The sequence below is a fragment of the Artemia franciscana genome, chromosome 6 (assembly GCF_032884065.1).
Source record: "Artemia franciscana chromosome 6, ASM3288406v1, whole genome shotgun sequence".
NCBI lineage: Eukaryota > Metazoa > Arthropoda > Branchiopoda > Anostraca > Artemiidae > Artemia > Artemia franciscana.
In genome coordinates, this window is record NC_088868.1 from 27,882,526 (window position 1) to 27,900,017 (window position 17,492).

Below are 17,492 nucleotides of genomic sequence, written 5' to 3' on the forward strand. Positions count from 1 at the left end.
AAGTAGTAGTACCTCTAATTTTGTGAACAGTCGATAATCTGGGAAATCTTTCTTATGTTCTTTTTTGAAAAAAATAAGTTTTTTTAGTACAAAGGTGGATTAAGTTTTTTGAACGGTGAACGGTGGAACAACAGTCTATGCAGTTAAGAATTGACAGTGAAAATTTGTAATTGACTTACCTTTGGTAAATTGAAAAAAAGATAATAGATTGAACTGTGGTGTTAGATTTGGGATCTGTTAAATATTATAATGGATTTTCCCAACTTAAGCTAAGTATCATCGCGAAAGGGCCTTTGGAAAGTTATTTTTAGAAAGTTAGTTTATAAAAGCTTACCATTAACTAAGGCTAGTCTGGAGAGCACCAACAATTACTGCCGCATGTTGAATTATAACTGAGCGTTCATAAAATGTATGCCTGTGAATTGTTGTGTTCTGCACAATTAAGATTAAATCGAGTGTTTTCGCTGCCAACTTTGGGGTATTATAACATGACTGGACAAAAATGCCACCATATTGGCTTCTAATGTTTGTTTTTTCAGATATCTTAGAATTAATTTATGGGCGGGAATTTGCAGTTATTTAGTTGAAATCCTAGTCTTTTCTGTCATCTGAACCCCAAGTTTATACTTGAAACGCAAAATCCGTAAATAATTTTGATTGAATAGTTTCTTTCTAATTACAAACAGAGATAATAGGTCATAAAGTCGCTGTCATGGCTAAAAAGGGTAACAAAATCTTGACGGGGGGAGGGGTAATTTGACAAAGGCACCTATAAGCAAAATCATGGGTGGCCCAAGGTGACAGGGCGCCAATGATTGACCAAATTAACAAATTTATTTTAAAAAAGATTGAAAAACACGAAAACACAAGGAATGAGAGTACCAGTAAAAATCTGGGGGGGTCGCCTCCTTGCCCCCTGGATCTGCCGCTAATGACTGAGGGGTAATTATGTATTATGCCGCCAGCACTTAAGCAGTGAAATTAGGTTAATTCTAGTAAAAAAAAAGCCAAAACGTAATGCAAATATAATACTTTATAAACAAATTTGGCCTATATATTTGCAGACTAGGAGGTGGGGGAAATCTATCCCCCTTCTAATGTGCAAATATGTAGCCCAAAGTATATAATTCCAATTATTCTGTCACCCGCCGCCAGAGTGGAATCTAATTGTTTCTTTATTCAGATATATAAAACCGGCTTCTTCTCGAGTTTTACACAGCGTAAAGTTGAGTATTGGCGGTATAATACGTAAGTACCGCTAAAGGTAGTATCAGTTATTTCTTACTAAGATAATTGCAAAAAACCGTTTGATAAGCTCTTCTCAAACGGAGTATCAATAGACCAATTTAGATAAGGAGAATCAAAGTTTAATTAAACATACACTACTCTCCTGATCTGCCCTTTGAGAATAACATAAACGGTTTTTGGCAGTTATCTCTTAATGTTTAGAATTTCGACCCTTAGGAGTGACAGCGACGCCCAACTTTTTACGGTCAAGTGTCCTATATGGGTAGTGTTAGGGTAGACCACTTACATAAATATGCGAAAAAAGAGATACCTTCTCTGCGAAAAATGCGAGTATATTTGTTTTAACGGTACCCTGCCAAATACTCCTCTTCAAATTAAATATACATCCATTCCGTCTGTTGAAATTTTTCGGTGGCTTGGTTTAACAATTTGTAAAAAGATTTTGTCCTTCCCCCAGTCTGCAATATCTGAAGCTTGTAAAAAAGTCAGATTTGGATACTCTAAGATTGTGTCAAACCAATCTTGGTTTCTTTGTATTTGGTTTTTTGTGATCTCCCTGTAGTTTATCTTTCTGGGACCTTCATTCTGCTGAAAAAGAGTGACTTGTGTAAACTACGTGATGTTACTATAAATACTGTGAATACCTGCTTTATCTACCTCTATCGCATCGAAATCGAAGAATAATCCGAAGATTCAAAGCTCCCGATATAAATTCAAAACTACACGAGCTCCGTGATAAGTTATCGGCACATATCGACAGCTTATCCTATATCACGGGCTCATTCGTTTCTTCTGTTGACCTTTTTCCTTGTTGATTTTGTTTACTTATTGTGTTGTACCTTTGTTCTCATCCGTTTGTTCTGTTGATTTTGCTGTATTTATGTGTTGTTTTCTTTTCTTGTGTTGTTTTCTTCTCTTTGTACTCCACTATCCTCACATTGTTTTGTGCAGTGGGCTATAAATAGATTATTATTATTATATTTTCAACCTTGACTGAATAAGATAATGCTTACTTTAGTAATGCATGTCTGGACATGATTAAAGTAAACCATTTTATTTAATTTCAAATTGGACTAATTGAATTTATGATATAGTATTGAACTTTACTTGATAGCATCTACAACATAGGCATAGTGTAATCGCTTGTGTCATATTCATGAGAATGGCTGCTTATAATAACACTTCTTTTAGAGGAAACTTATGGTCATCCAGGTCCCACCTCCAAGGACCCCAATGCCCCTCCCCCAACTTTTGGCCCCGTTTATTTTACCTATTTTTTTTTAACTAATTTTTTTGGGGAACTTTAAAATTTTCTTAGTTTTTTGTACTTTTTTCCTCTTTTTTTTTCATGTCTTAATATGACACAAAACATGCTTAAAAAAAATCCCTTGTGATATTTTTGAAATACGTAATGAATATGATATAGATATGAAAGTCGGAATTTTTCCTATTCAAAAAATAATGTTTGTAGTGACATTTTTTTTCTTCTTTTTTTTTATAGAATTTTTTGGACCTACTCACAAAAGTAGAGAGCAGAAAAAAAGAAAAGAGAAGAAACGACAAATGGATCTTTTTAAAAATTATTAAGTCCAGAGTGAAAAGTGAAAATATGGTATTGGTTTTATGTAACTACCCCAAGTAACTGCAGAGCTATCAATGACTGCATATGCATAAATAAATAGGAGATAAAAGCTAGCTTTCAATCACTATATCAGTACATAACTTAAATTATTTTAGGTCGTACAACATGTTTCTTAGGATTTTCAAAAAAAGAGAATCCTTCTGCTGTTTTTAAGTGCCTTCCGTCTAACAAATTTTAAAATGCCAAGAACAGTGAAAACGGAAGTTGATTGTTCGAATTGGTTACTTGGAAACTGACATAACCGCATATCTAAAAAATCAGGACGTCGGTGTAAGACTGGGTGCCAAATTAAAAAAAAAAAAGAAATGTGGGAGAAAAATCGGTAAAATATTCAATAAAAAATGGAGCAAACAGCTTAAGATGGCGTTGTTTTTCTTTGATGACCCAATATATGTGTATGTTTGAATTTTTACGGGCAAAATGTGTTGTCAAATTTAATTAGTTTCACTTATTTATTATTACGCTTCTACTTGACAAGACAGACGAGTGTGTGGCACTGACCTACAGACTTAATGATTTTTCAGATAGGAAAAGACCTAAGATGGGTCCAGAAAGCCAAAAGTAAAATGTCTTCTTTTATTCCAGGTTACTGAGCAAAAACTTAGAGAACTATTTAGTGCTAAAGGAACTGTAACTGATGTTCAGTTGAAGTATTCAAAAGATGGCAAATTTCGTCATTTTGGATTTATTGGATTTAAAACTGCTGAAGAGGCAGAAAGTGCTCAGAAATATTTTGATAATAGTTTTGTTGGACAAGTCAAAATCAGCGTCGAACCTTGTGAAAATCTGGGTAAGAAATCCTAGTTGTGAATAATAACAATAATAATAGTAATAATAATAATAATAATAATAATAAAAATAAACCTGTAGAGAATACTGTTTCTGTATAGTGAACCTTATATTCATTATATTGTCCAAAATCAATATGTTCTTTGGTTATGGCTACATCCAGGATATTGTCGAGGAGGGGGGAGTCTGACAAAGTTTTTTTTTTGTTTGGGGGGGGGGGAGGTTACAAAAAGACTTTAAAAGCCGCATCATTTTTTTTTTATTCATTTAGTTTTGTCAATCGCTACCGTATACCTAAGCAACCCACAAACACGTGGAAAGTATTCGAATTTACTGCCAGTCTTAATGTTGGTTTCACTAAAAAATATTAAGCAATTTAATGCTTAAACAGCTACAATGATGGCAGTGGTCAACCATGGTTCTGAGTCATGGGGACTCAAAAAGAGAGAAGGTGATTAGTTAGATATTGTCGATAAAACTCTCTACGGATTTTTTTGTATACCTATGGCTGACAGGACCTATGTCGAACAGTTAGCTGTACCATAAATCGTATCCCGCTCTCTAGGGCAGCAGTTTCCGAACTTTAGTTTACCAGGACCCCTTCCCCCCAAGAATATTTGATTATATGGAGCCTCCATTCCATCTTATTATTTGATTTAGATACGAACAATTTTAATGCTATGAAATTTATTAGGAGAGACTATTACAAAGAAACGAATGACAATTTTAAATATTGTCTCTTAATGAGATGGATGTGCTTGCCTACGATTAGTACAAAGTCTGTCAAATATCGGTGTCTATGATGAAATAGTCACGCGAAGCTCACCTTCTACAACCAAACGAACACAATATTTCAATTTCATTTCAGCTATAGCAGCAAATCCTGTTTACTACTAAATAAGACTTTGTGAACGACAGCAATACTTATAAAGTTTTATTTGACAAAATATCATATTCATTCTCAATATCTAGCCAAAATTGAATTAGATATGCATGCAGAAAATTTTGTTTTAAAGAAGTATCACAAAATAATTCAATCAAATTTTCTTTCTTGTGAATTCAAATTTATCATCCTCTTTGTCATTAAAAGGATTCTACATCAACGCATATTTTTTAAAATGGAAATCATTAAGATAATTCAAGAAATGAATAAACAAAAGCTTTCAACAAAGGTTTCGAGCGTTAAACAAATATATTTTATTTGCTTCTATGGTATCATGAGCGCACAAATTTATAAGTGAAAACATGCCAATTTTTTTCAAAATTTGTCTTCTTTAGCTGCATCTTTAGCTGCATTTATCAATTTCATCAAAATGCTTAATTTTTCTAAAATTTGCGCCACACGGCTCAGTTTAATAATTAAATTACCCTCCCTAAACATATTTGCGTCTTCAGTTTAATTTTCCCTGATAAAAATTGTAATTTTCAATTTGAGTTTATTTTTCCTTTGGATCACTTTGGCACGATATAGCCCTCGTGCTTCAATATATAGTCAGGGACCCAGCCAACGAAATTCTAACATCACAGGGTTCAACAAGCTAAAGAAGGCTTGAGAAATTTATAAGGGGCAGAATTGGTTGCTTAAAACGAATATGGGCGGGCACAACGAAAATTTTGCGTGCCAAAGGTGATATCTCCGAATTTGCATAATCCATAATGTGTTCAGCCATATTTTCTGTTTTTCAACCTAGATGAGAGGTTTGAACCTAGAATGTGAAACAGAATAAGGTACCGAGAGAGAAAACCAAAAATGATGAGCACAATCAGATCTATCTTCCTAACTGCACATTATTAAAACATACCTAAGGTGTGAAACCAGAAACCAACTTTCATGTACTTGCATTAGAGTAAGAGGGAGGGGAGGGGAGGAACAGAGCAATTGGGTTTGAACAGGAAGGTAACAACAACTTTGCAACTCCATCCCGTTGGTGGTGTCAAAACTGAAGCCACTTGGAATAAATCAAAGTGCACAGATATTTACGTTCAAAAAAAGCTGCAAAATATAGAGCTTTTGATGAAAAAGAAAAAAGAAAGAACAAGAATCTAAAGAAAATGACTACAACTTACGCATATGTTATACTTTTTTGGGTGAATTATCACACTTTCCGGCGCAAGCACACAAAACATCACAAAATCGAGGAAGGCATTCACAGTTCTTGGTGCAGTTTTTGCTACACTCATAAAACAGTTGTGAATATCCCGACGGAAGCGCTCGAAACAACAGGAACAACATCTTGTCCAGAAAATTGCCATCAATAATTCAAAGGGCTTGGCAGACATACTCTTGCAATCAATGAGGCATTCTAAATTGGAAGCTTAAGAAAACTGACAATGTTCCACAAACTCTGTGAGAGGCAACGCTCTCAGCTCCTTCTTACGAGAATACAATTGTATTCTTAAATCACTGAGGGAAAACTGATTAGGATGCATTCCATAAGCGCTGATTATCAGCTTTCTTGTAACATCTTGGAAGAAGAAAACACTGGCTTCCGTGAAGGTTTCATCTTTCAACTTGTGCATTGCATACTGAATATCCATGTACAGATTGTTTCTCATGGCGGACGCTAAGAATATTAGTTTTTCTTTGGAGAAAAAGTAAATCGTTGTGTCACACCCCTAAATGCAGTGGATGGTCGCCAGAGAGTTTAACATTTTTTCTCCGTTCTCTGGAACCAAAAATCAATGGGGACATAATAATTTGGAAACTTCACGAGGAGTTGAGGCACAACATTCTCTCCAGGAAAAATGCCAAGGAGACGAGGGATTGGGTTCACTAGTATCGCAGCTACTTCAGTATTATTAGCACAAATATTCACCCTTTCAAAGCCGTTTCAGAAGCAAAAAGCAACGTGTAGAGCCATTCTGATGTCCACTTCCTCATGTAAGCTACACAAAAATTCCTCGAAACTGAGCGAATACACATCATGACTTAAACCTACAGGTCTCCTCCTGTCTGCAAATCCTCCAGGCAGCCATACACACAAGGCGTCGGCAGTACTCGAGCTGCCTTTATAGTCAAATCCATTTGCTTCCCATGTTTCATAAATTGCTTTTATCAAATTCGCTTTTCTCTTTGTATTTGCAACAGTTTTGTCCAATTTCCAATTTTTGAGCTGGTCGAGAAAGAGTAGACTGTCGAGCAGTAGCCATGTAACTGGTGACACCCACTGCAGTCCTTCACAGATATACTGCCATCATTGGATCAGTGTGACCAAATAGTCCATCATACCTGTCCCCCACGATATGAATTTCGCTTGCTGTTTCAGGTATCCCTTTCCAACCGGCTTTAAGCAATTGCAAGGGATAGATTTCGACGGTTTCATGTTCAGCCAGTGGCTTTTGGCGAACCAGTGGCACGAAGTCGATAACAATGGCTTTACGCCCATAAAAACAACGTTCCTCTTCGAAGTTCAGGTTTTCAGGCCGTTCACACAAGCCACTGGCCCCTCTCAGAAAGCTGGCCTCTCTCAGGTAGACTTAACACCACGTCGAATTGCCAACGTAGAGTCCCTGAGCTCAAAAATTGAAGGAGCATCTGCAGCAACTTTAAAGTTCTGATTATTTTTAAGCTGTTTCAGTCCGCCGTTAGTGCTGAAATTTATCCCACACAGGACTGTCTTTACTGTCCCAAGCTCTGAAAAATTGTGCTTTGTCTAACGACATTCGTTTTTTATCCCGATTTTCTTGAAGGAACATCCCTTGGGGTTACTGTAACTTTTGAAAAGTTTTTTTCAACCCCTTTGACATAATTGACCATAACCTCAAGTCCTTGTTTCTCAGCTGAAAGTAAGGATTTTTTAACCGACGGACTGGCCTGTTCATTGGTTATCACATTCATAAGGATTTCTTCAGCTGTTGTATAGAGGTCTGCGTGACAGTGCAATACGGACACAGCCGTTTTTACAATCATCATCTACTTTTCAATAAATTTCCAGCCATCTTGGTGATGCAGAGAATCAAACTATGAATTTTCATTCATATTAATATGATCATACAAAGCAGACGAAAGCGAAGCAAAGGTAGGGTATTAATCCACTTTGCGACTGCTAGCTGGCTTGTTGTAACACCAACCAGACCAGAATTTCTTTTCTAATCGAGATCTATAGTAGATTACACAGCATGATCCCTATACATAATGAACAGTGTGCTAATAATAAATTAATTCTTTGAACTTCCTCAGTAATAATAAATATTTGAGTAGCCTTGATTTAACTAGGCAACTTTTATTAAATTTTGTTTTGAAGAAATGCAGGACAGACAAGCACAAGCACTAAATTATTGGTACCATCAAATTTTTTCAATTGGAAATCTGTATTACATACTACTTGTCTGCAAGAGTTAGTCAGTCCTTTGTTGGCTTTGAAATCTTAGATTGCCAACAAAGTGATGACATTGACATTCGTGTAATGTGATCGCATTGCTAGGTAGCGCTCCCGCAAATTTCTGCTAGTTGCATAAGTGTAGCGCAAAGACGTTGTCCGAGCGTGGAAAGATCCGGGTCACATCGGGGGAGTTAGGGTGGGGTAGGGCTTAGAGCTTGCGAAAATAGTTAGTATTGCACAGAGTATAGTTCTTTCACGCTAATGTCGATTAGTTGAAGAACTCATAAGTTCTTAATGTTTGCAAGTGCAAATTAAGTCAAGTTAAATGTTAGAGATAGAGTGGAGAAATAATACTCCCCCTCTACTTTTGAAATTCTTCATTAATGGAATTGGATCTGAAACTGGAATTGGATCTATACCGATAGTTTTATTTAAAAAACAATTGATTGTTCAAAAAACAATCAGAAATTAAATAAAAAACAAGTTTTTTCTACTGAAAGTAAGGACCAATATTCAAACTTTAAACGAACAGGAATCATTACGTATATGAGGGGTTGCCCTCTTCCCAATGCCTCGCTCTTTGCGCTAAAGGTTTTTTTTTTTGAAGCTTTAAAGAGCTTATTATTCTAATTAAACGGCGTTTGTGATTCAGGACTAATTCTTAAATAACTGAAATAAAAAATCAAACTTTGGATTAAAGAGCGAGGTATTGAGGAAAAGAAGACCCCCATCTTGAACGCAAGTCTTTCTGTTCGTTTCAAGTTTTGATGTTACTCCTTGCTTTCAGTTGAAAAAACTTGTTTTTTTTTATTTAATCTTATAAAAGAGTTGCTTTGTAGAGCATGCAGTGAGTCCAGAGAACATCAAATGTTTTCATTTTATTTAATGATAGAAAGGGAGTTTCATGTCCTGGCACTGACTTTACACTTTATGCACTGTATATAGATAGATAGATTTATTCACACGAAAGCCTAATTGGGCCATGGTGACATAGACAAAACAAGCGAAAAAAATACAGCAACAAAACATAGACTAAAAAGACACTAAAACTAATTATTTAAGAAATAAATTATTTAAGAAATCGAGTGTTTTCATTTTAACTAATAATAGAAAGGGAGTTTTATGTCCTGGAATTGACTTTGCACTATATGCACTGTATATAGATAGATAGATAGATAGATAGATAGATTTATTCACACGAAAGCCCAATTGGGCCATGGTGACATACACAAAACAAGCAAAAAATACAGCAACAAAAATAGACTGAAAAGACATTAAAACTAATTATTTAAGAAAATCATCACGATACCTCTTACCCGGGTAAACTTTCCAATATTGTTTATATTTAAGTAACACCTACTTCTCCAAATTTCCAGAATCCAATCTCTCCCCTTGAGACTGTTCCACAAAATGCCTTTCTCATTGAAAAAAAGTCTATTATACTAAAATTTCAATGGATGTAACTTTGCAAGGAATGAGTTTACAAAGAAAAATGTATCTTCAGTTATATTATTCTCTTCAACATATTGGAAATATTCAATTGAAATATGTGGTTTTAGCTACATCAGTTCCTCCTTCAACTTGTAAGGTTAATTCTGAATTTGAAGTGCGTATTCGAGAAACTAATTTATCGTCAATGTCGTCAATGATGATCGTCTAATTGATTGTCCCCCTGAAAATCCAGTGGCATCTTTAAAAATTTCGCTAACTTAATATTGTAACCTAGCTTTGATTCAGCCTGGGCCAGTAAACCCCGTCAGTCTCGAAAGCGTTAGGATATTTTGCGTGCCTGCGTATTTTTAAATTCATCTTATAATTTTTCAATCCTATCTAATATTTGTGCCTCCCTATAGACTAGTGCGTGCCGCCCTAGGGAGGCTGTCTCCCTGAAAACGCTGCTCTAGGGCTGTAATGAAAGAAATGGCATGGAAGGAGGTCGTAAGGAAGAATATAAGGGAAATTGGAATTTTTCGGGAGGGTGTATTGAGAGGCTTTGAATAGACTGGGATGGAGGTGGAGCGCGCGTGGTTGTATTGGCCTCAGGTGACTTGGTTCTGCAGTTGGTTGTTAGTTTGGGGTAGCAGTATTAAGCAGCTTTTTAAGGTGCTGCCATACACCTAAGCAGCCCACATACACGGGTGAAGTTTTTGAATCTACCGCCGATCTAAGCATTGGCTTCGCTAAATAATATTAAACGCAACAGTTTTAATGGAATAGTTTTGAATAGCGGCCATATCTGTCATTCATTAACCGACGGTTTTCCTGGCGAAGGAACATGCCGTTTGAAATAGGAATGGATGTAAGGAATATTAGACTAATTGTCAAGATTTCACAGAATAGCAAGGAGAAGTGAAAAATAAGTAAAAAAATGAACTTGGAAATACTTTTGATGCATGTACATTAATTTATTTGTTCTGTGGTTTTGGGGTTGGATGGATAGATTAATAGCTGAAAGTTAAGTTTTAGTGTCTCTAATTCAAGTTATTGATATGTTCAGCACAGGCAAAATACAAAAATGCGTGCGATTTCTTTAAATAGATGCTATTTTTTTAAGCTGACGGTAATTAATTTTGGAATAATTCTGAGAAAAGAATTGAAACATAAAGATGTATTTCTGATCAATAACAATAGCATGCGGTCTAGTACAGGATATTTACTATTTTATTCTTTCACTTTTTTTTTCAGAGGTACTTCATAAGGAAGGAGTGATCATATAAACTTCAGAGAAGCCTATTTGATTACAAATTAAAGTTCTAGTGCTTTTTTAAGTCAAAAGTGAGTAAAGGGTAACAACCAGCAACCCACGTCGTTTTTTTCAAAAACGCATCCGATCAACCATTTTGTTCAAAATAATTCAAAGGTAAAATAACTGTTTCTTCTGGTTTGACAATTCCCCTTCCAGCCCCAGGACAAGGGTTTTAAGCTACGCAACCTGCCCATTGTAAAGATGTAAGGTTTTTATGGGAATGGTGGACATATAAACTTTGAAGGGGACTCATTCAATTGGAGATCGAAAGTTTCAGTGCTCTTTTTATGAATGAAAAGTGATTGGAGAGCAGCCATCTTACTTCCAAAAGTGATTGGAGAGCGCCCTTTTTCACCAAAATGAATCCGATAAAAATTTTGAGATACCCATTTTATTCAAACTAAACCAAAGATTAATTAACTACGCCTCTGAGGTGGAGTCCTTCCCTCTACCCATGCCCATGTGGGGGCATTTTTCATGGGGGAGTTTTCCATGGGGGGAGGGGGGTAATTTTCCGCGGGTAGAATTTCTCGAGGGGACATCGGCTTCCAATAAAAACAGGCTTCAAGTCCTTGTGAAATTGTAGTGACAATTTTTTATAGCTATTTTTGACATATTCTTGCACATTCAGGCTTAGAGCATAGATTCTAAGTTAGTATACTAATTGATTCCCCCTGTGATTATATGCTTGGCCCGGGCTATCAAGCTTGAGCCCGTGTGGACTCTCTGGGTTCTTCCAATTTCTCTCATATCTTTTGTCGAGTTCCCCTAGTGAGAACAATCTTTTTAAAAACTAAGAAAAAATGAAAGGAAATTTTTAGGCTAACTTAAAAAAAAGGAAAAAAAAATAGAATAAAATCAGAGATTAAAAAATTAAGCCTTTTAGAAAAAAAAGAAAGAATTAGATGATTGCAAATTAGGATATTTTTTAAGGAAAAACCTGATTTTTCTTGGCCTTTTACGAACTCGTTTCCTTCTGGAAGTAAGTTTTGATTACTTAAAAAGACAACTAGAGCTTTTAATTATTTACGAATGTTTTCATTAGTAAAAAATATACGTAGCTTACGAATTAACTTATGTAACGAACTTCTATTTTCATATGTTTTTATTGCATATATGAGGGGGTTCACCCTCTCGTCAATACCTCACTGTTTTTTATACCTCACTAATACCTCACTCAAATTGTACCCCAATTCCTTAAGAGTGACCCCTGAATCACAAAGGCCGTAGAATAAATAGTTGAAATTACTAAAGATACTTTAGCTTAAGAGCGAGGTATTACGTGGAGGTAAACACCTCATATGCGTAATAATTTCTGTTCTTTTTGAGCTTTGATGTTGCTCAGCTTTGACTTTTGAGCTTTTGACCAGAGAATATTAGAAACTCAAGCAGGTCTCCAAGAGAAAACCACCAATCTAATCACTAGATGGGGTTTATATGTATATTTTTTTTGGGGGGGGGGGGGGGGGTGGCTTTCTAGATTTGCGAGATCTCCCGGTACGAAGTTAATGCTGTTAAGGCGTTTTGACTCAGATTTTCTCTGCTGTTCTTCTTGTTGTGCTAGTTTTGCAAGCCTTTTTACACTTTTAATTCAATTTGTTGTTCCCACGTTGTGTTAATGGTAGTTTTTTATGGTTACCCCAATAGGAGTAACCTAATAAAGAACGAACCATGGCCCCTAGTTACCAAAATTTTTTAAACGCGTTTTAAAAGAAACTGTCTAGGTAGGCTAACTGCCATTTGTAACTGATTCAGGAATGGTAACTATTATTCTGATTAGTCTTAATCAAAAATGTTGTTTTGAAACCACATTTATCGAAATTCCGAAAATTATGTTTCAAGAGCCATGCTACCTTGTAGTAAAACAATGGATTCTTCTGTTTGGCAATACGGATTCAGGAGCCGGGACCTGACCAGACCCCTGGCCGGGCCGCCACAATGCCGATGATTGAGCGACAGGATCGCTACCCGTCCCTATAAAAAAGTTCCGGCAGCGAAAACTTCGATTCGTCGCTCTGTTCGCTATCAATGGCTCTGGAGTTTCTTAATCCTTTTTTTGAAGCGGCATGTTAAAGCGGTAATACATGGTTCTTTTCAGTTTTCTGTGTTTGGACTATACTTTGCAGTTTTGTGGAAACATTTATTGTTATAACCGTGACTTGAATTCTTCTATCCTTAGACTTTTTTCCTTTTTTTTTACTTTTTCACTTTAACCTAACATTGTCGTTTATTTGGTTTAGTTTTAAGCAAAATCATGAGCTTTTTAAGGAGTGTTATAAAGGTGTTTTATGTGGTGTTAATCACAATTTTTTTTATTTATCACTCAACATATATTATTGTTTTTAGGCTAAATAAAATGCTGAATTACCTTTATTGTTTTTTTTTGCTATCTTAATTTTATTTTAGGATTGTGATTTTTAAACAGCATTGTTATGTTCTGGAAAAAACTGAGATGATTTCTCTACACAATTTGCTATTTTTCAGGAGATGTTAAGGCCTTTAAAAAGCATGGTAAAGGGAAAGTTGAATCAGAAGAGACAAAAGAAGAGATACCAAGAAAGGAAAAAAACAAACATCTCCAGGAGATAATTGAAAAAGTAAGTGATCCTTTTGAACAACTACGAAGAAAGTGTTCTAGTGTTGGAAAGGTCACTTATCTGATTAATCCCAACTCGTAATCTACTACTGCCATAAACATAGCAAATGCTTGCCCGGCCGCATCTTAGTCACACCACTTTGAAAGGAATAGCAAAATTGATCTCAAGCACTTTTGCCTAAAGTCAGGAGCAGAATAATAGCCAATCAAATACATTATGGCTTCAGTTACCCTTTTCTATGGTTACTGGGTTTAAGTGAACCCGATGCTTATCAGAGCCGTTCTAAATAGTTCGTGGTACAGAATCATAGTTGCCCTCGTAGGGGCAAACTAATGAAGAATGGCCTCTAGCCCATAGTAGCCGAAAATTTAAAAACTCATTTTGAAAAAGAAACTGTTAAGTTAGGAAGAATCGCCATTTGCCCTAAATTTAGGAATGCTAAATATTGTTTTGATTAATCTTAATGATAGGAGTTTGTTGTTGTAATCATCATCCCTGGGGAAGCAAAGAAGAAACAACTGAGATTTTTTTGGGAGCAAAATATGCAATATTCCAAATTTTTGTAGATAGGAGTTTTAAACCATTAAATGAATGTTCTCTGGTAGGTTGAATCTCTTGATGGGTTTTCAGCAAGATCACTTGCCTTTTTGTGGGTGTTTGTCCCTTTTTTCAAAAATTAGAAAAATTTTCTCAAGGGTAGGGATGAATAGCTTTATGCTCCATGAGTTTTATATATTTGGAATCAGCATAATAAGCCGATTATTTTGATGCATTATTTGGCCCTTTTTCTGATAGACCTGGGAGCCAAATGTCTGTGTAATCCCATGCTAGTCCATGGTTATTTGGATTCTACACATGTTGTTCTTCTACCATCGATCAGTGAAGAGTTATTGCAAGCTAATGGTAAAACTTGCACCGTAATGATACTTACCGAATAAAGTAGCCAAAAACAGTGCTTGTGGTGCTCGTCAGCCACAAACTCGTCCTTCGCCATAAACACAACTGAAGATTGTATGTAAATTTAATAGGATAAAGCTTATCGTTAACTTTTTTACCCTGGCCCTAAATTAATCTGATTTGTAAAAAAAAAAAAAAAAAAAAAAAAAAAAAAAAAAAAAAAAAAAAAAAAAAACCTGTTTGCTGGGTGCGCTGAAACATTCTTGGTACAACATACGTTATGGTAACTTAACCATGTCTATTTACTTTATTACCATTTTGCTTGCACATTTATCGTTGTTTTTTTTTAGTAGTTTCTTGTATTTCAGGCGAAGAATGACCCGAAATTTGCCGAATATCTAGAGGCTCATAAGAAAGATGCAAAAGCCATCTGGGAAAATGATGTATCCACAGCCATGGGGAACATAGATATAGTCGAAGAAAGTAATAAGAAGCCCGAAGAGGCAATGGCGGTTCCTATGGCCCTGTCGGATTTAGATGTAAGTACTGTCAAAATAGATTAACGAGTGATAGCTCTCTCATACTACCTTTAATTAACTTTTACATTAGCACAACTTGGTTTTCTGTTACGTAGTGTGATCTTATGGAGTTAACGTGCAAATGCTCAGAGCTGACTCTAGCTGTATGGAGAACTTTACCTTAGGTAATATTATGCTAAGATACGGAAGAGTCAACATAATAACAATAAAATAGATTTTTTGGGTGAGCAGTTAATAATTTATAAATTAATAAAGTTTTCAGGAAAAGGGTTTCACACTTGATCAAATCTTGAATCTCCATTCCAAGTTTTTGTTTGTTGAATAGTTTGCTTATCATGATTATGATGATCTTGGGCGATGATTATGATTTTTAATTGGTATTAACGTCAACGTTTAAAACAACTTAACAGGTGTAAAGGTTATGCTCCAAGTAAGGCAGTTTTTCAGTCTTAGAGAGTAAATTTTGTCCGCAGCATAGATAGTGATATTTAGGACTCGAGATCAATATAGCACTTCACATAACGATAGGTTATTATACCCTACTAAAAAGTCAAAATAGCAGTAGGTAACAAAATGCGATTTCTGAAATGTAAGTAAAATATTTTCAAAACAAACTGAGAAACTTTTAAAAATGCATTTAATGCTTGAATCCACGTTTTTGTTTTTTTGAATAGTTTTCTATGATAATTGTGATGAGATTGGACGATAATTACTATTGTTTTATGGATTTTTACGTCAACGTACCATGAAATGACTTGCTTAAGTATGAGATCTCCTCGCTTCTCCTTTAACACAAGAAATGAACCAACAACAACATAAATGCACCCTTCAAAAAAAGAAAATAAATGAAAGGCTAGCTGGAGAGAAAAAGTAACTAAAGTTATGAATGATAATCACAAATTCAAAAAAAAATATTAGAATAGCCTGCTACTGTAAGCTAAAGAACCACATTGTTTAAATTATTTTAAAATGCCTGCAGTAATAGTGATTCACTTACTAATTCACATAAGTTGTATTTATTTGTAATTATTTATTGCATTTATGTTGTATTTATTTATCATGAGAGGCTCGATCTCTCATTCTTAACAAAGAGAAAAATAAATTTGACCCTAGCTCTCTATGGATAACAATGTTGATTTTTAATTAAACATTTTATTCTATTCAGGAGTGGATACGGAATTAATCTTTAACGTAACTTAATCTTTAAGCTAAAACTAATCCCTGGATCCTTTCCCGAGTCCACTGAAAAATTGATCTTATTATCTTTCTATAGAATTTTTAAAAACGACATTCCTAGTGCATGCATGCATCTATTGAATTTGCTAAACTCTAATATATATTTTTTTTTTTTTTTTTAGCTTTTTGGCTTTTTATTTTTATATTATTTTTAAAATGCATGTTTATGAAAAACTGGTACCTCGACGGCAATCAACAGCTATATTATCGCTTTGCCTAGTTCAATATTTAACTCTTAAAGTCTTAAAATTGCTAAAGACATCAGGGGTTAAGCCATCACTGCAGCTGGGTAATCTCTTATATGACCAACATTAAGGAACACCAGGGACCTAAAACATACACAGGTGTCATTTACATTGTGGACACACCTACCGACTTTTTTATAGTTGCATAAGAAGTTACTGCTCCCTATGAGGCAACCGCAGGATATATAGGGATAAACCAACGAATGCTATATAGTTAGATGTATTCTTCTAACAGTGTACCAACTCTACAGAATGTCATTAAAAATGTCTCGTGAACATTTAAACTCAAGAGACTTAATGAAGTGAAAGGCTTCAGTCTATCTAATGCGAGATCCACTTTTTTCACCAGGTCCTTCACAGACGAGGAAAGCACAGTTAAAACTATATCATCAGCAAACAGACACAATCTTTCAGATAAACACGCATGAGCTCAACATAGATGAGTTAAAGCTGTGGACCTACCACTGACCCTTGTGGTACTCCACATGTCACTGGAAATGCTGCCGAGCGCATATCATTCAACATTACTTTGAGGGATTTCTCTGTGAGATAACTTTCAAATCACTCTAAGCACTTTCTGCGGACACCTAACGATTCCATCCGACTTAGTAGTGGTTGGAAATCGATTGTATCGAATGCTTTTCAAATATCTATAAATATAGACAAAAGTATTTCACCTCTACAACTATTAATTGATCTGTACAACTGTTAATTATTCCATAACTTGTTACAAAGCATTCGTCGCCGAGTGCCCTTTGCGAAATCCGAATTGGGTCTCACTCAGTAAACCATTAGCCTGTACGAAACTATATAGACGTAGACGTAGACGTTTATAAACAAATTTTCGAAAACGATGAATCGATTTACAATTCGTTTCCATCGTTTCGATTTACGATTTCAAAAACGATTGAAGGATCGAAATCGATTTCTAATTCTCAATTTCATTTTTAGGGCCACCTTTATGAAGTGATATCACTTTCGTAACTTTTAGATGCTCAGGGAAAATTCACTTTTCATGTGACAGGTTTATAATAAAAAAAAAAGGACAGTATTATTGCCTTAAACAGTCGAAGAGATGAGCCGTCCACTCGCGCAGAATTTGATTTCAGAGACTTTGTTATTTTAAGCAGTCCATCACTCGTACACGGATCAGAAGCAAATTCAAAACTGTCACCTCTATTATCACATATACTGTATTCTTGAACTTATTGACATCTATTTTTACACTATT

At 35.3% G+C, this 17,492-nt stretch overlaps 1 protein-coding gene across 6 annotated transcripts in view; it reads left to right on the forward strand.

Annotated features, from left to right (window-relative positions):
• LOC136028275 (probable RNA-binding protein 19) overlaps window positions 1–17,492 on the forward strand; it is a 112,496-nt gene that overhangs the window by 20,832 nt on the left and 74,172 nt on the right. For all 6 annotated transcript variants that reach the window (XM_065706016.1, XM_065706014.1, XM_065706015.1 and 3 more), the window contains 3 exons: window positions 3,476–3,680; window positions 13,232–13,344; window positions 14,610–14,780. In XM_065706016.1, coding sequence (XP_065562088.1) covers window positions 3,476–3,680; window positions 13,232–13,344; window positions 14,610–14,780 — 489 coding nt within the window. The remainder of the gene's footprint in view (window positions 1–3,475; window positions 3,681–13,231; window positions 13,345–14,609; window positions 14,781–17,492) is intronic.